Source organism: Accipiter gentilis, chromosome 19 (assembly GCF_929443795.1).
Source record: "Accipiter gentilis chromosome 19, bAccGen1.1, whole genome shotgun sequence".
In the NCBI taxonomy this organism is placed as follows: Eukaryota; Metazoa; Chordata; class Aves; order Accipitriformes; family Accipitridae; genus Astur; species Astur gentilis.
The window spans coordinates 21,845,023-21,863,354 of NC_064898.1; the positions used below are offsets into that span (position 1 = coordinate 21,845,023).

General features: G+C 40.0%; 1 protein-coding gene across 1 annotated transcript in view; it reads right to left on the reverse strand.

Annotated features, from left to right (window-relative positions):
- SYTL2 (synaptotagmin like 2) overlaps window positions 1-18,332 on the reverse strand; it is a 62,995-nt gene that overhangs the window by 42,599 nt on the left and 2,064 nt on the right. The window contains exon 2 of the mRNA XM_049823165.1: window positions 4,781-5,228. Within this exon, the coding sequence (XP_049679122.1) occupies window positions 4,781-4,881 (101 nt within the window). The 5' untranslated portion in view covers window positions 4,882-5,228. The remainder of the gene's footprint in view (window positions 1-4,780; window positions 5,229-18,332) is intronic.

The window sequence follows — 18,332 nt, forward strand, 5'->3', positions numbered from 1 at the left end:
CAACCTACGGATATTATTTTTTTTAATGCCAAGGGTAGAGTTAATTTCAGATTAAAAACCTTTGCATACATTGTAAGCAAGCTCCTTGTTGACACAAATGTATGACCTAAAAATACAAGAATTAAATATGCCTCAAAGCAAGTTTAGGGTTTTTAAATCCATTTTTAAAATCAGCTCCACAAGAACTGTAGGCTTTATTGTCTTATTAGCCACAATTGCTTATTACTAGACTAATTTAAATCTACCAAGGCTTAAGGATAACATCAGTACCCTGAGAAGAACCTCAGAACCATGTTGCTAGAGGGGATGCTCTGACAGGATCTTAAAATAGCCTTAGCTCTAAATTTAGAGAAAGTTATTGTGGCATCCCTCATCCAGAGCAAGCTTTCCAAAAAAATTCAGTGTGGATCAGAAGGGATGATGGCCAGCCTAAGAGACCTCAGTTAGACATACAAAGTGCCATTCTGTTTACAGGTCAGGACAGAATGTAGAGCACATACATACTATGTTCTTGCCTTGCCTGTAAGCCACAACTCCTCCACATGTTACTCTTCCATTCATTTACAGATGCCCAAACTTTTATCATGAAGTAGTGCAAATGACATATTAAGGAGCTTATAAGAAAAAGGCGTGGAGAACTGGTAAAATGAACATTTTTGCAGAGATTGAGCTTTAGAAAGAGTCCCTAGGTATTGTATGGCAATGAGAGTGATACTTCAAAATTATAAAGTTATAATTGGTCCCTAGTTACCTCACTATGCAGACACTACCAATCTGCCACAATCATTTGAGTGAATACTGAGGACACATTTTGAAAATTTCTAGAACATTTGGAAGAAATACCCTGGAGACAAAGTAGGAAAAATGGGTAATTCTTTTCAGAAATGAGAAGGTTAGCTTTGACAGCACCTCTAAAACAGCATGTCTAAACTCTTCTATCTTCAATCAGCCTTTAAACTTGAACTGTCACCCAGGTTCAAAACTATCTGCACCAAGAACCTTGCCGCTGTTAAGCACACCCTCAAAACTGCTACATCTAACAGAAAAGTATTTTATGAAGATTTTAAGAATGTATTCTGGTGACAGTAATTGAATGTCATTTTCACACTACAGCAGTAAGTCCGGTTCCCCCAATGCCAATATTCAGCTCACCCCAATACCTTAAATATATCCCATCTTAAGGGAAAAAAAACAAAAAACAAAAATAAAAAACAACCCCACACAAAAACCCCCTTCCTCCTGACAGTCTACAATATAAGTAAAATTGCCTTAAAAAGTGACTGAAGGGGATATCTGTTAAAGCTGACCAGAATTTAAAAAAAAAAAAACCAACACAAAAACCCACACACATTTACACTACAGTTTCAACAGCCACGCAGTCCCACTGAACATCATGAGAAAGGTTAAGCATACGTAGCACCTAGCAGAATCAGACCCCTGAATCTTTCTTTTTCGCAATGCCACACCAATGTATGTATTAAAGGGGTTTGGTGCACAGCAGTCACCACCCATCACACAAACAACTCCACACCAGAATTTCCCCTATCATTAGCCTCCTTCAGTTTACACAATGAGCAAACAATCCGAAACACAGCCCGCAACAGCACTGCCAGGAGGTTCTGCTGAGAAGGGCCGATAGCCACAGCAGGGAACCCTCTTGCAAAGTCGACCACAACAGCTTTCTGCCTCAGACACGCTGGTGCCAGGGACCAGCCACTCCACCACATAAGAGTCACCCAACCACAACCCAGAACTTCACAGACAGATACATTTCTGTTCCACGTTACTGTCACCAGAAAGGGCCCAAAACTGTGTTAATTCTGAACTACACAACTGTAACGAAGAGTTAGGGGCTATGCTGAAGCTACTGCCAGGAAATTCAGTAATGTGCTTAGCCCTCTCATTTGTTCAATACCCAAAACCCAGCTGGAGCAGGGTATATCAGAGATTCCTGGGCAGGAATAAGGACAAAAAAACCCAAAACCAAAACACAAAAATAAATCAGTCAGCAATAAGCTGAAAAACAGCTTCTAGTCATGACAAGCTGTCAATCAGCTTTTCCATTTTACACCGGTTTTCCCCTCCTGAGCAACACTGCCATTCGGGGGCTGGCAGCAGCTCCTGGGGTAATGAAGCAGAGAGAGGCATCTTCTTGCCTTAGGAATAAAAAAAAAGGATGCAATGTCTTTTGATTTCCTTGCATCACACCCTCTTGTCATCTGAGATTTCTTCATCACCCATTTGCCCATGAGAAGAAAACATAAATAACTCCTTTCCTCTGGGACAAACCTCAGCAGAGGTCAAGTAGGAAGCAAGCATGCTGTTCCCAAAACGATGCTGTTCCTAAAACTATCAGCCCAATTCAGACCAACAGAAGAGGAGCCGCAGGATGGGGCAAACACCTATTACAGCACTCAGCAAACCAAGAATTAAAGCAGACTGCCTAAGGTGGCTGCATGGGCCAGTCTAATCAGCACAGGTTTACTACAGATAAGCCATACTAGAAGCTGTTAACAGAGATGGGACTTCATCAGGTGATTTGTAAAATTCCACTAGGAAGTTGCTCAAAGAAGATTCTGTCACATTACCAGTTTGTCCACACTCCAGGAACACAGCACACAGACTCCATAGATGGAACAGATTATTAGAACAGTCTTCAAACCTCAGAATTTCTTCTAGAGGGAAAAAGATCACATTAAAAGACTTCCAATATATACACATACAAACAACACTTTGTCAGTGTGTGGTGTTTGTATTATGACATTGAATCCCAGCTCTTGGAATCTTCCAGGTGTGCAAGGCTGTAGAATTCAAACTAAAATATTATGTCTCCTTGGCTGGAGATATAATTCAGGTACTGTTGTAATATATAAGAACCAAGCTCCATGTGCCACATCTATGCAGAAAAATCTGTTTCAGATGTAAGCTTCCAGCTTCTCAGAAGTCATAATATTCAGAAACCAGAAGAGACATTTTATTGTAGAAACAAACAAGCTGATTACAGGCTGCTACAACCTGCAGTCCCTTGCATTTTCTACCACACCCTCCTGAACTAGAATTACAAATGGCAAAAGTGAAGTTATACAGACAAAAATACTTGTTGACAGCCTTTTCAGACCACTACTGAGAGCAGCTTTTTTGATTTTCTGTTCCAGGAAAAGTTCCCTTCCCCAGATGCTGTTTTCAAACTCACATCTACAATTAGTTTCCCTGAGCACTTTCAGACCTGGCACTGTTGTACCATTCCAAAACTGAAGTCAGTATTCTTCTATCTACAGTAAAGAAAAGAAAATGCCTATTCTGTTACAGCAAAGTCAGTTTTCTGCTTTTTGAAGCAGGAGACAAAACTATGTGGTGAAAACATCTCCTCCTCAGGTTGCATTAAGATAGCAGGGAAAAAACAATTGGGAACATCGCCTGTAATGATTTTACCTTCAGTCCTCAGTGAAGCAAATGCCTTGAGAGGAGAAGCGTTTTTAACCAGAAGCTACCGGTTTGCCCTTTATTGCTCTTACACTTAAAGGAGCAAGAGGAATAACTCAACAATGCGCTGACCACATGGTGACCAAACAACCCCAAGGCTGCACAAGCCTATGCAGCAAGATGAACACTGCTTTTGGGGCAAGTAGCAGGCTGCTGTTTCATTTGCTTCAGGGTACGCCTACACAGAGAGCATTTGTTAAAAAATGTTTCTCAGCAGAAGAGAAGCATCACAGATGCATCACAGTTGGAATAATTTCAAACCATGTAAATAGGAAATACATGTCTTCATGAGGAACTTCACAAGGAGAAAGAATCCGAGAGATTACTGAATCAATGAGAGAAAATCCTGCCTCAGCAGAGAACTGTAAGCACCTATTTGTGTTACAGTACTTTGACCTTTCGACATCTAAGGCTCCGTTTTTCATTATTCGGCCACTTGTCATTTTGCATACGCTATAATGGATACTTTCCTTCACACTGGAAAAAAAAGCCTGACTACCGAAATTCTCATTCCTGAGCAGGTAGCTATCAATATTAGCTGAAACCACTATTCCACTGCTATTTGCACCTGTGTAGATGGCTTTCTCAAAGTCAGGTCATCTGGGCAATGCTGCTTTCCATGCATACATCTCTATTCATGGCAGTTATGCTAAAAGTAGCTCTAGGAAAACTTCCCAGAACAGAAAACACTCCATAATAGCAACACATTGTTCTGTCTGTGACACCACAAAGAAAACAGGGAGCAATTTTCTGCTTTAACCACAGATTGTAAGGACTTCTCTTGCCAATGGAGCGTACTGTTGGTACCTCCTCTGGACTGCAGCTCCAATGCTCTACATGTTTGACGTATACCTTCATCATTCAGACATATTGCTGACTGCATCTATACTGACTTTTTTGTTTGTTTGGGGCACTAGTGCTCTTTTTGAATCAAATCACCCCACTTATGCATTAGTTCAGGTTGCAGAGGTTTTGATACTTGCAAACTGAATCCTTTTCTGAGGAAACCAAGCCAGATGCGTATCAAGCCAGATGTGTACCAGGTGTGCTTGGTCCATTAGGGAATTGTAAGGGTCCAAATCAACAGTTAGTCTTTTGGCCAGTAATTAATTGTTTGTGTGGTAGAGGCATTTCATCCAGGGACTATACTAAATCTAGTCCAGAGTAAAACTCTCCAATACTGTGGAATATGGGGCACCCAGCAACAACTGTTTTTATCTACTCCTGCACTCTAAATAACTCTGTATATGAACTGCGTAGGTCTTCCCAGGACAACCTGTGGTGCTAGATCCCTTACCTGACTCTCTCTTCTTCAGCTCTTTTAAGCTCTGCATCCCGTTGCAGCACCTTCATTATTGCCTCTTGTTCCTCCTCTGTTAGGAAGCTTAGGTCAATCATCTTGTCGCGTGTGTAGGGGCTGGTAAAGTGTCCAGGAAGATCTTCAATCCTGCTGAGGAGGATAGTCTTGTAGTCCAATTTAAAGGTATAGAACAAGAGAAGTCTTTTTCAGCAGGCACTGAGAAAACTGGACCACGTTACAGTCAGTGGCTTAAAGAACCCCAAATGTTGCTTTCTTGCAGTAGAGTATGTGCATGCTTCTCTAGATGAAAGACTTTTGGAAAAGTGTTGCATTCCTGCTTGCCATCACAATGATGTCTTCTCAGCTTGTCCTCTCAGCTCTGCTTCCTGGAGTAACAGTTCATTGACCCAGCATATCCAGTGTTTAAGAACAAACAAAACATCCCCTAAAAGAGAGACAAGGAAGAACAAGCTGTAATATCAGGGATCAGGGAAGTAGATTATGTATGCATTTTTAATTAAAAGAAACAAGTTTTTCAGTGTGATTAAACTACTTTGTGAAGTTCAAATGGTCACTTTGAGTCAAACCTGTTTTACAGGCCTCTTGAACAAGGTGGCCATGAAAATATATTCCTTTCCAATATGACAACTCACACCCTAAAACACAGAATCAAATGTCATTCAAATGACAACACTTTAAAATAAGTGCATTTTGAGTTGACCTTTAAGTCAGCAGAACAATTTGTAGGAGAGGGAAGGGGGGGAAAAAAAATACCAACACAAAACCAAAAACTAAATCAAGAACACATATCACATTCATTTAAAGTAAAAAAAAAAAAAAAAAAAAAAAACAAAAAAAAAAAAAACAAAAAAAACCCCAAAACAACAAAAAACCCAAACCCACAAAACACAAAAACAAAAACATGTAGTCCTAACTATTGACATTATATTCAAGAGCACACAAGAAATGTGCGTCTATGGCTATCAATACACAGATAGACAAGAGCCAGATATCTCAGAAGAAAAATCCATTGCTGCTTGCAGCCCTGATTCACAGCAAAGCAGTGGACAGGGTGAGGCAGCCCAACATATATCTGCGGTGTTCACCTTCTGCTAGTGTAGACTTGAATCACATCCATGAACTCTCTTCACAAGGGCTACAAGTTGGATTTTGTTTATTTAAAGAAAGATTGCCTGAACTCCAGGAACAGAAGACTTAAAGGAAAAGAAAAAACCAATCACTTGGGCTAAAACTCCCAAGTTTGCCATGCTGGTTTACTTATCATGAGCACATTTCTAGGACACCATTTTTGGCAAGTCACCAACCAAACAGAACAAAAGAACCATCCCATTAGGACAAGCCATTGAACTTTTGGACCCTACTCCACTCCTACCAAACTGTGTGCCTTGCCCTCCACACCTGTCTTTCCACTCCAAGTCTTCAAAGCCTCCTTTCCCCTTTCAGGGAATGAGAAAGGCAGCAGTCATCACAAGCCCTGGAGGAAAACTCCAGAGGAAGCTGTCAGAACCCTGCCAAATGTAACATGTTGGAGCAGTGACATGGGAGGAGGCTGGGAATGTGTCAGAGGAATTTGTATGCTCCAGTTCAAGACTTGGGGAGCATGTTCCCAAATTGGTACAATGCCTCTTTCTGCAGGATTTTGTCTTCTATTTGTAATAAAAATGTGTATTGCTCTCAAAATCTTCTCACATGCTACTCAGAACTAAAAGCAAAAGGTTTAAGAGATTATTTCCTCAGGATCCCCTCAAATGGGAATTCTATATCAGACCTTTGACCCAAATTCTCTTTCCCCCAAAACACACAACACTCCTCACTGAAAGGTCAAGTACTAGGTTTGCAAAGTCAAGTTTCTTACAGTAAACTTTGTGGAAGCTGCTGTTAGCTGCTGGTTGGAGTCAGAACTGTTATGTTGTTCTGACTAGTTACACTGAGCTCAAGAGGAAGGGAACCATTTGAGTCATTTCCTTTTCCTTTATACCAGCCCCTGCTCTGGGAAGGAAAGTCAGGGGATCTATGGTGTCCAGAGGCTGCAATACAACTTAATTTACAAGATATAAATTAACTTATAACATTTTACCACTGATAGTGTATGATTATGTCAGGAATCCCTTGTAGGCCCAGTCACTGTCCTACAGAACACATGAATAAATGTGAAATAATTTCTACATAACCATCTTGAATATGTGAATTAGAAGTCATGTGGTACGTGAACCTCATTGTTTTATCCAAACCAGACTCCATTTACAAGCAGTAATTTAAAATGCTGTTTTGCCTCTGTTTCATAGGCCATGGTACCAGAGGACTATTCACTTACAAGGCAATCCCAACCGTCAAAGACAAAAACCCTTCTTCAAAAAACCTCAGGGGAACAAGGAGGGGAGGTCAGCTGTATCTACAGTAGAGCCTCTTAGTGCCTCAGGGTTACAGCACCATGGATGTAACGAAGCCAGAGAAAAAGTAATAAATAGTTTGAATTTAATGTAAGCCTTAGAAACATCCCCAGTGACAAACCTGGTGAGAGACAGAAGCAGATAGTTATTGGACAGGTCTCTTTATTAGGCAGCTACCATCACAACCCTTTAGGTTTTTGTGTGTCTGCCTTAGGCCCTTGCAGTGTGACACTACTGGCAGACAGGATGCTGATGTTGTATTGATCTAATGACCACTAAAATCACAAAACGAGTCATTATACTTGGCCACAGAGTTCAACCAGGAGATTAAAAACAAGATATTGGCACTGGGACTGCTCAAAGAGAAACTTCATCTCTAAAGATAACAGCAATTCTTACAGAAGTGGAAGGCAGCTGCAGCCAGGTTAACGATTATTCCCCCAACAACCCCAATGCCCAACAACCTTCTGCATGTGGTTATGTTTGGCTGCTGTATTTATCTTCTCCATGAATCTTACTGGGATTCTGTTCCACAAGGTTGATATAACAGTATCTCAAACAACCTGCCATCTGTAACTTTATTTATATTTAGAAAATGTCAGTTTTATAATTACACAGCAGTAAAAAGTACTTACTATTGGGCTACCAACAAACATAACAATCCTAAATTTGTTGAGGACCTACAACAGTACTCCTTCGGCTTAAGAACAGGTATGGGTATCTGTTTTGACTATTGTGTGGAAACTTTTCACACCATCTGATACACCATTCAGCATCCGCAGTGCTAATCCAAAGCCCTGGATGCTGACTGTATAACATGCACACAGCTGACAACAGGCCCAGAAGCTTACATTGCAACCACAAAACCTGGACAGCTCAGAACTGGAATCATTAAGGATTTTTCTTGGAAATCAGGCAAGTTTCTTGCCTCAGGTCAGTCAAGTCTGTAAGAAAGCTGTTACAGGAATGATATCTTACCATGTATTTGTGTTTAAAGAAGGCTGAGGGAAGAAGTATTATATTGTCTATCAGATTAATTTAAAAATCTAAAAGAAATAGTTGGACAGCATTTACAAAACAAGCTGCAGGCTTCACTGATGTCTCACAGTGTTCAAGTTAATAAAACTAGTGGAAGCAGAACTTCAGTCCTCCCCAGCTGAACAACAGTTTGCAAGGGCTGAGCGTCCACACAGGCTGTGAGAACTCACAGCAAGCTGCACCGCTACTATACTTGCCAGATACCATCATACTGTAGAGCAGTTTCTGCAACTAAGGTTGCACTCCCACTTTATTTTCAATCAGATGCAAGAATACCACCTACCCTGGCAGGCTCTTAACCACTTTTTTTTTTCCTGGTAGATATCATACAACAGGGTTCCGCAGTTCACAAAGCTGTGTTTTGCTAAGTTTAACATACTATGTCTGGCTTAACTGAAGCAGGTTCTCCTCCCAGCTCTTCAGAGGACAATCCAACATGAATTCTTATCCACCTGCATTCATCCTGTATTCAGATTTACATGGCATCACATTAGTTGGCTTTGATCCCACCCTAGGTTATGATAAAAAGCTTCCCCTGAGTAGTACAGCTAAGACCCTTTACGTTCCTTTGCAAAGCTAACAATATAATGCTTCAGTTAAGGCATGCCTGAGTACCTGAAAAACTGGCCCCTGATCTCACTGGATAAGCAGTTTTAAAAACTAGCAGTCAGGTTCCGCGCACCCCCACCACCACCCCACCACCCCCTGCCTTTAATGTGTATCATCCATACAGGGCAAATTGTATCACATTTCACTATGATAACAAGTCTTTAGTCACTGGAACCATGCCAGTCACAAACTGAAACCAGAGCAGTTCTTAGTCTCTGCACAAACAAGAAGAAAACCCCTTTCTGTGGGTGGCGTGTTTGGCCAACCTCATGAGACCCACTGATACAAGTTACTGCAAGGCTGGCTTTCTGCAAAAGATTTTTAGCACTGATTCCAAGCACAGACAGTAAAAACTGCGGGATTAGAATACAGCACCTGTTACAAGACCTAAGGCTAATTAGAAAATTTTAAAAAATTTAAAAAAGAATAAAAAATAATCAATGCCTTTCTCCACTTCAAGCAACCCGCTATCACCACCCCAAGCTTAATTCTTTTTATTTCTTTTTTTGACAATTTTTTCTCTTAAAAGCCCTATATATGCCAAAAAGAACCAAGCGGTCTCAACAGTTTGGTGCCACTGCAAGTTCAATGGGAAGTTTTCCTTTGCCAGGGAAGTTTTCAGATAAGACTGAAAGATCCATATCAGACTGAATAAATCATGGAAAGCAACAGAAATACCACATTGACTGGTTTCTGGAGAAAGGCTGTCATGTGCTGTAGACCAACATTTGTGAGTCTTGGGATATTTGGCATGATTTTTTTCTTAAACCTTAAATTCAAGTGAAACCACACAAAAATCTTCCCTTTCATAGAAGACTTCTAATCCCTGTAATAAACGGGAATCTGAAATTATATTTTATGTGACTCATGCATGAAAGCTTCTATGTTTTGGCAATAAAAGAAACAGAAAAAAGACCCAAAATATAGTTTCATATACACACTCTTAAGCCACTCACAACTTCCAAATGCTTTAGGCGAGGCACTCATCCAAAAATTTTAACTAAATTTTAACTAATTTCTCAGCACCTCTCAAGCAGTTATACACCTCAATTCCTTTAAGTAAGGCTTTACATTTTTCTAGAACAGAAGCCATAATAGAAATATAACCGTGTCCACAAACTTGTTTACCCTACAGAAACCTCTGTTTGTGCCCCCCACTGCTTTTTCCCAAATACAAAAGGGGAATCTTAATTTGAATACTGAATTCCAAACACTATGAGATATTACATTAAGACGTACCACAATCTTAGTTCATATTTTAAAATTTTTACTCTGTGTATACATATGGGATGTAATGAGGGAGAGGCAAGAAGACGTTGGAGTAGTTTGCCACGGCTGACATTAAATTCATCAACAGGATCAGAAAACAAACAGCAAAACCCAAGTCAGCTGTTCCATGCAAATCAACAAGATTTACTTTTGCATGCAGCACCCTCATAATGTCCTAAGTTTACATTGCAAAATTACTTTTCAAGTGCTCTTTGTACAGTAGACCTAAGCTGCTAGAGCTTTGCTCCAGAGAATCTGTCTCGAAGCCAATGCCTTCTAACAAGAGGAAAAAGGTGACAGCCAATCCTACACTTTTGGCTGCTTTCACACCCCTATCTGTGCCAACTCCTTCACCTCCTGCAGGCCTGGCTAATCAGCAAGTCTCATCTGTATACATCTTCAGCCTATAAAGCGTTCAGTTACCTATTGGCTCTTAAAAATGAGAGGGTTTGGGTTTATGCATTTGAAAGCTACACATTTTCCTAACTTTATTTTTCCACTGCTGCAACATATCAGTGCTAGCAATGAGGATGAGTTGGGAGTCCAGACATAAGGCAACAGGAAGCTGAGGAAGACAGATAAATGGAATTGTGTAATATAATAATTTCCATCTGCACAGGAATTCATTGTCAGAAGAAAAGTAACTAAGTTTGGCCTGCACCCATGCTCAGGAAATAGTAAACCTTTATTTTGAAGCAAGGAAGCCAAGAAGAACACTAACAGCAATAAGAACTTTGCAGAGTTGACCCCTACAACCCTGGGAGGTCACCTTAAGCAATAATAGTACCTCTGACTGAGTCCTACAAGCTACAGCTTTACAACAACAACAAAAACAAATCATCACACTCTCCTGAACAAATTTGATTCTCCACTGACAGTTAAGCAGTACAGTCACAGGTAATTCAGCACCATCCAAGGCTTAGAGAATATAATTTTTCTGTAAATAAGTCAGGCAGTCAAATGCCATGAAGGGAGAACAGCTAATTAAGCTAAATGCCAGTGCTGGCACAAGTGCAAATAGTTTAAGATGGTCATGAACATAATTGTGCAGAAGATCAGAGGATTATGGATTTCAGTTTGAGCAGTGGAGAAAGAAAAGCTATTAAATTTCAAGAGGGACTAAAGTCATCATTCAAGAGAGTTTTAAACATGGTTGCCTGCAATGGTAAGGACCTGAACTTAAAACAAACACAAGAAGGCGTGTTGTCATTTTAATTCTTGAAAGGGCAGAAGGGAAGAGATCATCCAGTAAGATATGCATATCTGTAGCCAATCCAGCTGCTCTTTCAAGAGGTGTTATCACAGCATTTTCAAAATGATAACAGCTAAGTGTACACAGTGTATCATATTTCCAACAGTCCCAGAGATTAACTTAGAGAACAGTATTTGCCAACATGTATTTTTAGTCAGTGGGAGGTAGAGAAGTTCTTATCTAATCTAGCTAGATGTAAAGTGGAGAGTGTTGGTGGAACAGGGACCTTTGCAGAAGTAGGGGATATCTATAATAAGGCAACATTGAAGTTGCTCTTACAAACATAGCAATGCTTCATTTTATTCCAGTAATAAACCTACATGTTCTCCTGTTCAATATTCATCACAATACAGTTAAGGGAAATAATCTACTTATCTGCAATTATAGGACCAGATAACTGCTCAAAACAGCCACAGTGGGGAAAAAAATTAAAAATATGATACACAACAAGCCTTGCTCACACCTTACCCTTCTTCAACAGTACCAAAATGATCCCTGTTGTCTTTAACCTGCAAAATAGTTGCAATCTTAAAATATTCTCACTGACAGCCTTATATAGTGATCTTCAGCCAGCTGGAAGAAATGCAGCTAGAGTAATACAAGCACCAGAGAAAAATTGTGCTTTTCTCCAGGAACATCCACTTTGCTGGTCCACACAACTCTGCCTGTTATTTAATTCTACTAGTTTGTCAAGAAGTCAAAACCTTCATCACTCTGAGGACTATACAGGCAATTGTTCTGTATTACACAAAGTTTACTCCGAACAAGAGAGCAAAATGTTAATAACAAAGAAGATAAAAGTTAACAACTGAAAATTGGAAGAAAAAAGAATAATTCGCTTTGCTTGTGGCCTAATCCCTCTAATCACATATGGCAGCTTGCCATTTCTTTCATAAGGCTTGGATATTGGCAGCAGTGCCTAAGAATGTCAATCTCTATACCTATTATGGTTTACAATCATTAGGCCAGTGGTTTCAAGAGGATGTGGTCTCTGGAATAAGAGATTTGGAAATTTAAGAGAAGCCTCAGGGAAACACACCTAAATTTTTCTTTTCCTTGTGACCACTGCTTGTCAGGCTAACTATAGATGCCATGCCATTTATTTCACATTGCCATAAGTATAAAACTACTCAAAAAAAATTTTTTTGAAGCAGCTTCAAAATTACAGGGATTCCAGCAAGTTAACATCAATATCTCATTATAATTCTGAGGCTCTTCAATCTAGTTGTATTTCCTTGCACATCATACCATTGGCACTTTGTTGTGGTTTAACCCCAGTAGGCACATTGTTTGAATTAGTAATTCTTCTAGTTGCTAATTCTTTTCATTGAGAGTTACAACACAAAGAATATTTTCTCAGGGTAAGGGACTTGAAACATAATAATGAAGGTGACTCAGTTCTCTAGATCTCTGAAGGTAGAGCACTGTCTATTGTGTAACAATTATTCTCATCTCCCTATGCGGAGGGACCAGCCTCCCTCCAAAAGCAGAAGCGTGGGGCGCTCACAAGACTCAAGCTCCCATTGTCATTTTCTCATTCTTCATGTCAACGTTGGCATTAGACCCACACAGCATTCAGCTTAAGAGAGCGTTTTTACATATTGTTTGAAAACAGATGCAAGTAGAACACTAAAACATTTAAGAGAGATTGAAAGCAAACCAATTCCTTTATGGGAAGCTATCTCCTGACCATAAATACGCTTATCTGACACGCTGCTTAAAAAAAATTCCCAGTTTCTGTGAGCAGTTACAGCCCTCAGCAAATCATAACTAGTGGTGTACTTTACATTGTTTTCTTCCCAGGCAGGTGTTGGCAAAGTCTTCATTGTACTTGTAGGATGTTTTCTACGTTAATTCCCTTGATATGAATGGTCAAAGAGTAGTGCTGTGGAATTGATAAAAATCCCTGTTGTTAAACATATTATTCTTGGTTGTAGCAAATTTTAGCCTTAAGCAAATCAAAGTTACAATGTTCCCAATGTAGAGGTGTTGACAAGTTTAGATATTAGAGACTTCAGGGGAACTATCCTGCCTCTACCCTGCTTCCTTGGTCTCATACTATTCAGCAAGTACTTGAGTACTTTTTAGCTAGTACTCTGTTCTGGAAATTGTACCACTCAAGAATGGAAGCGTGCAAAAATGTGTGACTAATTAGCAAGTATTTCCTATCAGTGGCTACTGGCAACTGACATACTTCCTGCATTTTGATTAGATATAGTTTTCTATATGAAAGTGAAGAACTGAGCAGCAGTTTACATAGCTACTCTGTAGTCTTGACTCTCTACTAATGCAGGCTTTCTAACAAGATGACATTATTAAGGGGCTAGCAGCACTGATGCAAAGAAATTCATGTTACAAATAGCAAACATGGATTTGCATTCAAATACTTACTTAGACTAATGTTCACTCTGTTGAGCTGACAGTAAGACATTTTGGAGAGCAGTTTCAGTCTTGGACACCAACTGGAAGACTTAAGTATACAGTTTCTGAAGAAACTCTGAAAAAGGTTTATTTCAAAGCCTGTCCACATGACTTCTCTGATTATTTTTATCTCATTATGGGAATTCATTAGTCAGTATCTCTTGCATCCTTGTGACTTTAATAGTCCCCACCCTCACTCCTCCTTTGAGTTAAGGTGATGAGCTACTTGAGCAAGGACAGCCACCATCACTGACAGACTGATTTTCCTCCACTATGTTTGTATAACTAGGAACCCATGGGTTAATAGGTTGCCCCTTTTATGTATCACTTTGAACTGCTCTAAAGCACTGTCACAGCCAAGTGCTTAGGTCACTGGTGGTAGCGCATTTCCTCTGCAGGAGGGTGCACAGAACAGCTTTGTGGTACAGGTTGAGCACAAAACTGCCAAATCAAGAGGGCAACATTTTACGTCATGTTTGCCTCCCCTGAGGGAGGCCACTGATCTCAGCTTCACCAGAGCATTTGCCTCTAGCCCAACACAAAACTGAGATCACGCAGAACATCGCAAAAGGCACTCCATCATACTCAGACATAATTAACTGTATAAACAAGTAGCTGTGGGAAACAAAATCATCCCTTACTCACCTAAATCACTCTAATTTGTCACTGCAGCCCCCCTACTTTTCAACTACCAACCTTGTTATTGTAACTACACCTCAGTTTAACTGATTACTAACATGCACAAAGAGCCAGCAAACAAAACAAGCCCGTTGGCTGTCCTTTCTCACGAGGTGACTGACTAACCACTGACCTTAGACACTCACTTGTGTTAAGGTTAAAATTACCCACTTAATAATTGATGTAATCTTAAGGCTACTAAGAAAGCTTGCGTCAATTAATCCGGTCCTTGTTACAGTAACTGAGGCACACACCTACCTGAAAACCGGGCCTTACACAGAATCCAATTACCAGCAGAAACCAGGTGCCAGGGGGAAAAGAATGTTCTTTAGGAGTCCTGCTGTCATAGAAACAATAAGTAAGCTAAAGAGGAAGGTGGGAGAAAAAACACTTGGGTAAAGTTTCCAGACAAGTTAGAAATCAAAATGGTTAAAAAAAGCTAGCCTACAGTCTGCAGATGGACTAGTCAGAATCGGGTCTCATCTCAGTCACCAAAATTAACTTAACCTTTGCAATTAAGTTTTTATTTCAGGGTTATTGTTGGGGTTTTATAGATACAGTAAGAAAGCTTACTATAGCTACCTATTAAGAGGAAAATCATTCACCTTCCTGTCTATAATGATGTTTTAACGGATAGCCCCATAACATGAATATTCCATCTGCTAGCAGGTTCATTCTGGCCAAGCTGAAACCAGCAAGCAGCAGCGTCAGTCCTCCTTAATAGTGATATTAAATTGCAAGAATAACAGGAAGTCTATCAGCCATGAAAACTTCACTCATAAGATTGTTTGCACTGCTGGGCTGGGCTATATCATGCAAAACCCAGACTTTTCGCTGACTGGTACCAGTTTCACTCAATACTTATAGCCAGATCCAAACAGGCCACTCAGGCATGAAAAAGCAAGGTAGCTGGCTCTGGGCACAGAGTCAGCACTATGATGCAAGGACCGAAAAGGGATACAGTGACAGCTAAACCCAGTTGCTATACATGAGAACTGAGGAGCAGGGAACAGTTTCTGTAGCAGCCTACAGTTGCACTGGATGAGGTATGATGTCAAATCACACTGCATGAATGGGATTTGCCCTATAAATGCTGCTGAATAGCCCATGGATGGGAAAGAAGGAGCAGAAGATTGTGGTTGAAATTGTTTCTCAGCCACAGGCAGCAAAATCAGGATTTTAGTTTGGGAGGCTGGGTTTTGGAATGTAATGCCTGTCCTTGAACAGGTATTTAGTTTTGCAGGAGTGGCTCATTCTTTAAGAGCATAGCTATGCAAGGTGTTAGCTCTGTCTTGCACAATGGCTACAGCACATACCCAGGAAGCAGCCAAAAACAGAGCCCCCAAAACCACTTAACCCAAGAGGATTCAAACTCACATCCCTCCGTTTACCAAAATATATGACAGTCTCTGAAGGTTTCACTTGGTTTACTTTTAACACTTCTTAGGGTTGCAATACCAGGGATTAAACCACCCATCTCACAGAATGACCATGAGTTTAAAGTGATGTCACAGCCTTGCAAGCAGAAACAGGAACCCAGGTCTACTTTCTCTCAGCCAGACCACCACATCACAAATCAAGCTCGCTCTCTCTCCTGACTTCCCTCCTCATCCAGCCAGCCCTGCGTTCCTGGCTGCACAGCAGTACAGTACTACAAGAGCAGAGGGAAGAGGAGAGTAACCCAAGTGTATTAATTTTTAATCCAGGTCTCAATCTCCAGAGAAGTACTGCAATCACTACAGTAATAAACAAGTAAGCAAGAAACAAGACAAAATTAATGACATTGCCACTAGCATAAATTATCCCAGGCTTTAAAAAAAGAGCAAAAAGCAAAAAAAAACAACCAACCCAAACCCCAAAACAAAATAAAACCCAAACAACAAAAATAACCAACCCACAACTCAAAGAGCTACATACTCATGCAATACCCAGGTGGAACATAGGCAACCTGCAAATTCAGCATGGTCAAAAAAAAAGACTGTAACTATTTTGTGTGGGAAGGACCAGAATAGAAGGTCAAGGGCTCACTACTTCCGGTTGTTTGACAGATTTCTGCTCAGGACTTAGAAACATACCTTTTGCTTATAGTGCCTAAAGTGCACTTACACACTATTTTTGGACCTCATCCTTAATTTTTCATAACTGATGTTCTATTTTAATGCTGGTTTTGACTCACATAAGCCATTTAAATTCAGTAGAGAAGAAATGCATGGGAGAGATTTGAAGATCTAAAAAGCTGATAGTCTAAAACCATTTCTAACACAGGAGTTCTTGAATACACCGATGTATCTCTGGAGCTCTAGTTACATGACTGAGATTACATAGTCTAACTGTAGTCCATCCAGCCTGTACAGAAGTAAATCACTGTCATTCAGAATCAGACTGTTAGTAACACTGGGCAGGCAAGTTCATATAGAATTTACCGATATTCAGTTTGATCCTTTTGTAGGATAAAAGCATCTGGGAATGAGTCTAGGATATTGTTCTGCCAGTTACTCTGCAAATAAGCATCTCCTTTGTTCTTAGCTTTATTTTAATTTTTACACACATTTTTAAATAGAGAGACAAAAATGCAGGATTTCCTTGACTGGGAGAGAAAAAAGAAAAGAAAAGTTTACTTTTAGAAGATTTATACTACAGAGGAAAAGGAGTATAGCAAGATGGAAGAAAAAAAATTGTCAAGTTGTTTATTAATTCAGTGTATATGCACAGGATACTGAGTGGGATTCAGGTCAGAAATAGCTCCAGATGAAGAGCTATAAAATAAGAAGAGGGGAGAAGTATTCCTTTCTTTCTCCTCACACATACATTATTATATCTCTTCCCGTGGCTGCTCTCAGTGCAATAAACAGAGTCAAGTTACATATAGCAAGGAAACCTCATACCATGAAGTAAGAATCTAGCACAGCTAGTTGCTGTATCCAGGTGAATTGGAATGACTCTCTACCACAAGAATGAAGCATGAATAAGTCTGCTAAAATCAGCTGTCACTCACTTTATGCCCAAATAAGCTAAAGAACTGGAGACTGCCAATACAGCACATACAACATCACTGGCTTGACATACCGTAAAGCATGAGTGTTCCGGCACTGGAAGACCAAACTAAGGACCCTCCTTAAATTGACTTATGAGCAACCTAAATAAGCTGACTTTAAATGCAACAGGTGATGGACTTTGAGCACCAGAAGGTTACCTACTGCTTTTAGCAGTTATCTGTTAGTCAGCCATCCTGGATGAAGAGCACTTTCTGTGCAGAGAAAAAAATTCTTTACTATGGTTCAAAACAAGTCACTATTGAATGAAGACTGGCTTCCATAGGGCAGAACCATCAGTTTTAATTAAAGAAAAATAAAATTAAACATTTTTTTTCTATTGAGAGACTACAAATTACTTTCATGTTTCCCTGCAAATAATGTTTTCTTATTAGGTTTTTGTCTGAAGTCTGTTCTGATCCTTTCTGTCACAAGCACAGGAAACAATAGAAAGCAAGTAATTCCTTTGACTTCATCCCACTGTTTGGCTTCCTGGTTAAGCTTTTTTTTCTTAGATGCAACAGTTAAAATCTCGCCTTCTGTGCAAGCATCACAGGTTTTCTCCAAGTACTAAATTGGAGCAATACTTCTACCTGGGAATCTGGCAAGTGTCTCCTGCAGAATAACAGGACTTTACTCCAGAGAGTATATCTGTCCATGGTCTCTACCCAGTGCTTTAGAGAAAAGACAAATTCACCTTTCTGTCATCCATTTTGGGGGGCAATGGAGTGTTGTTTACTCTGGCCTTTGTCAGCATTGGTAAACAAGAACATGATAACCTATTTCACTGAAGTTTAAAAGTCTGACAGTGAAACTGATAATACATTATTCTGGCCTGC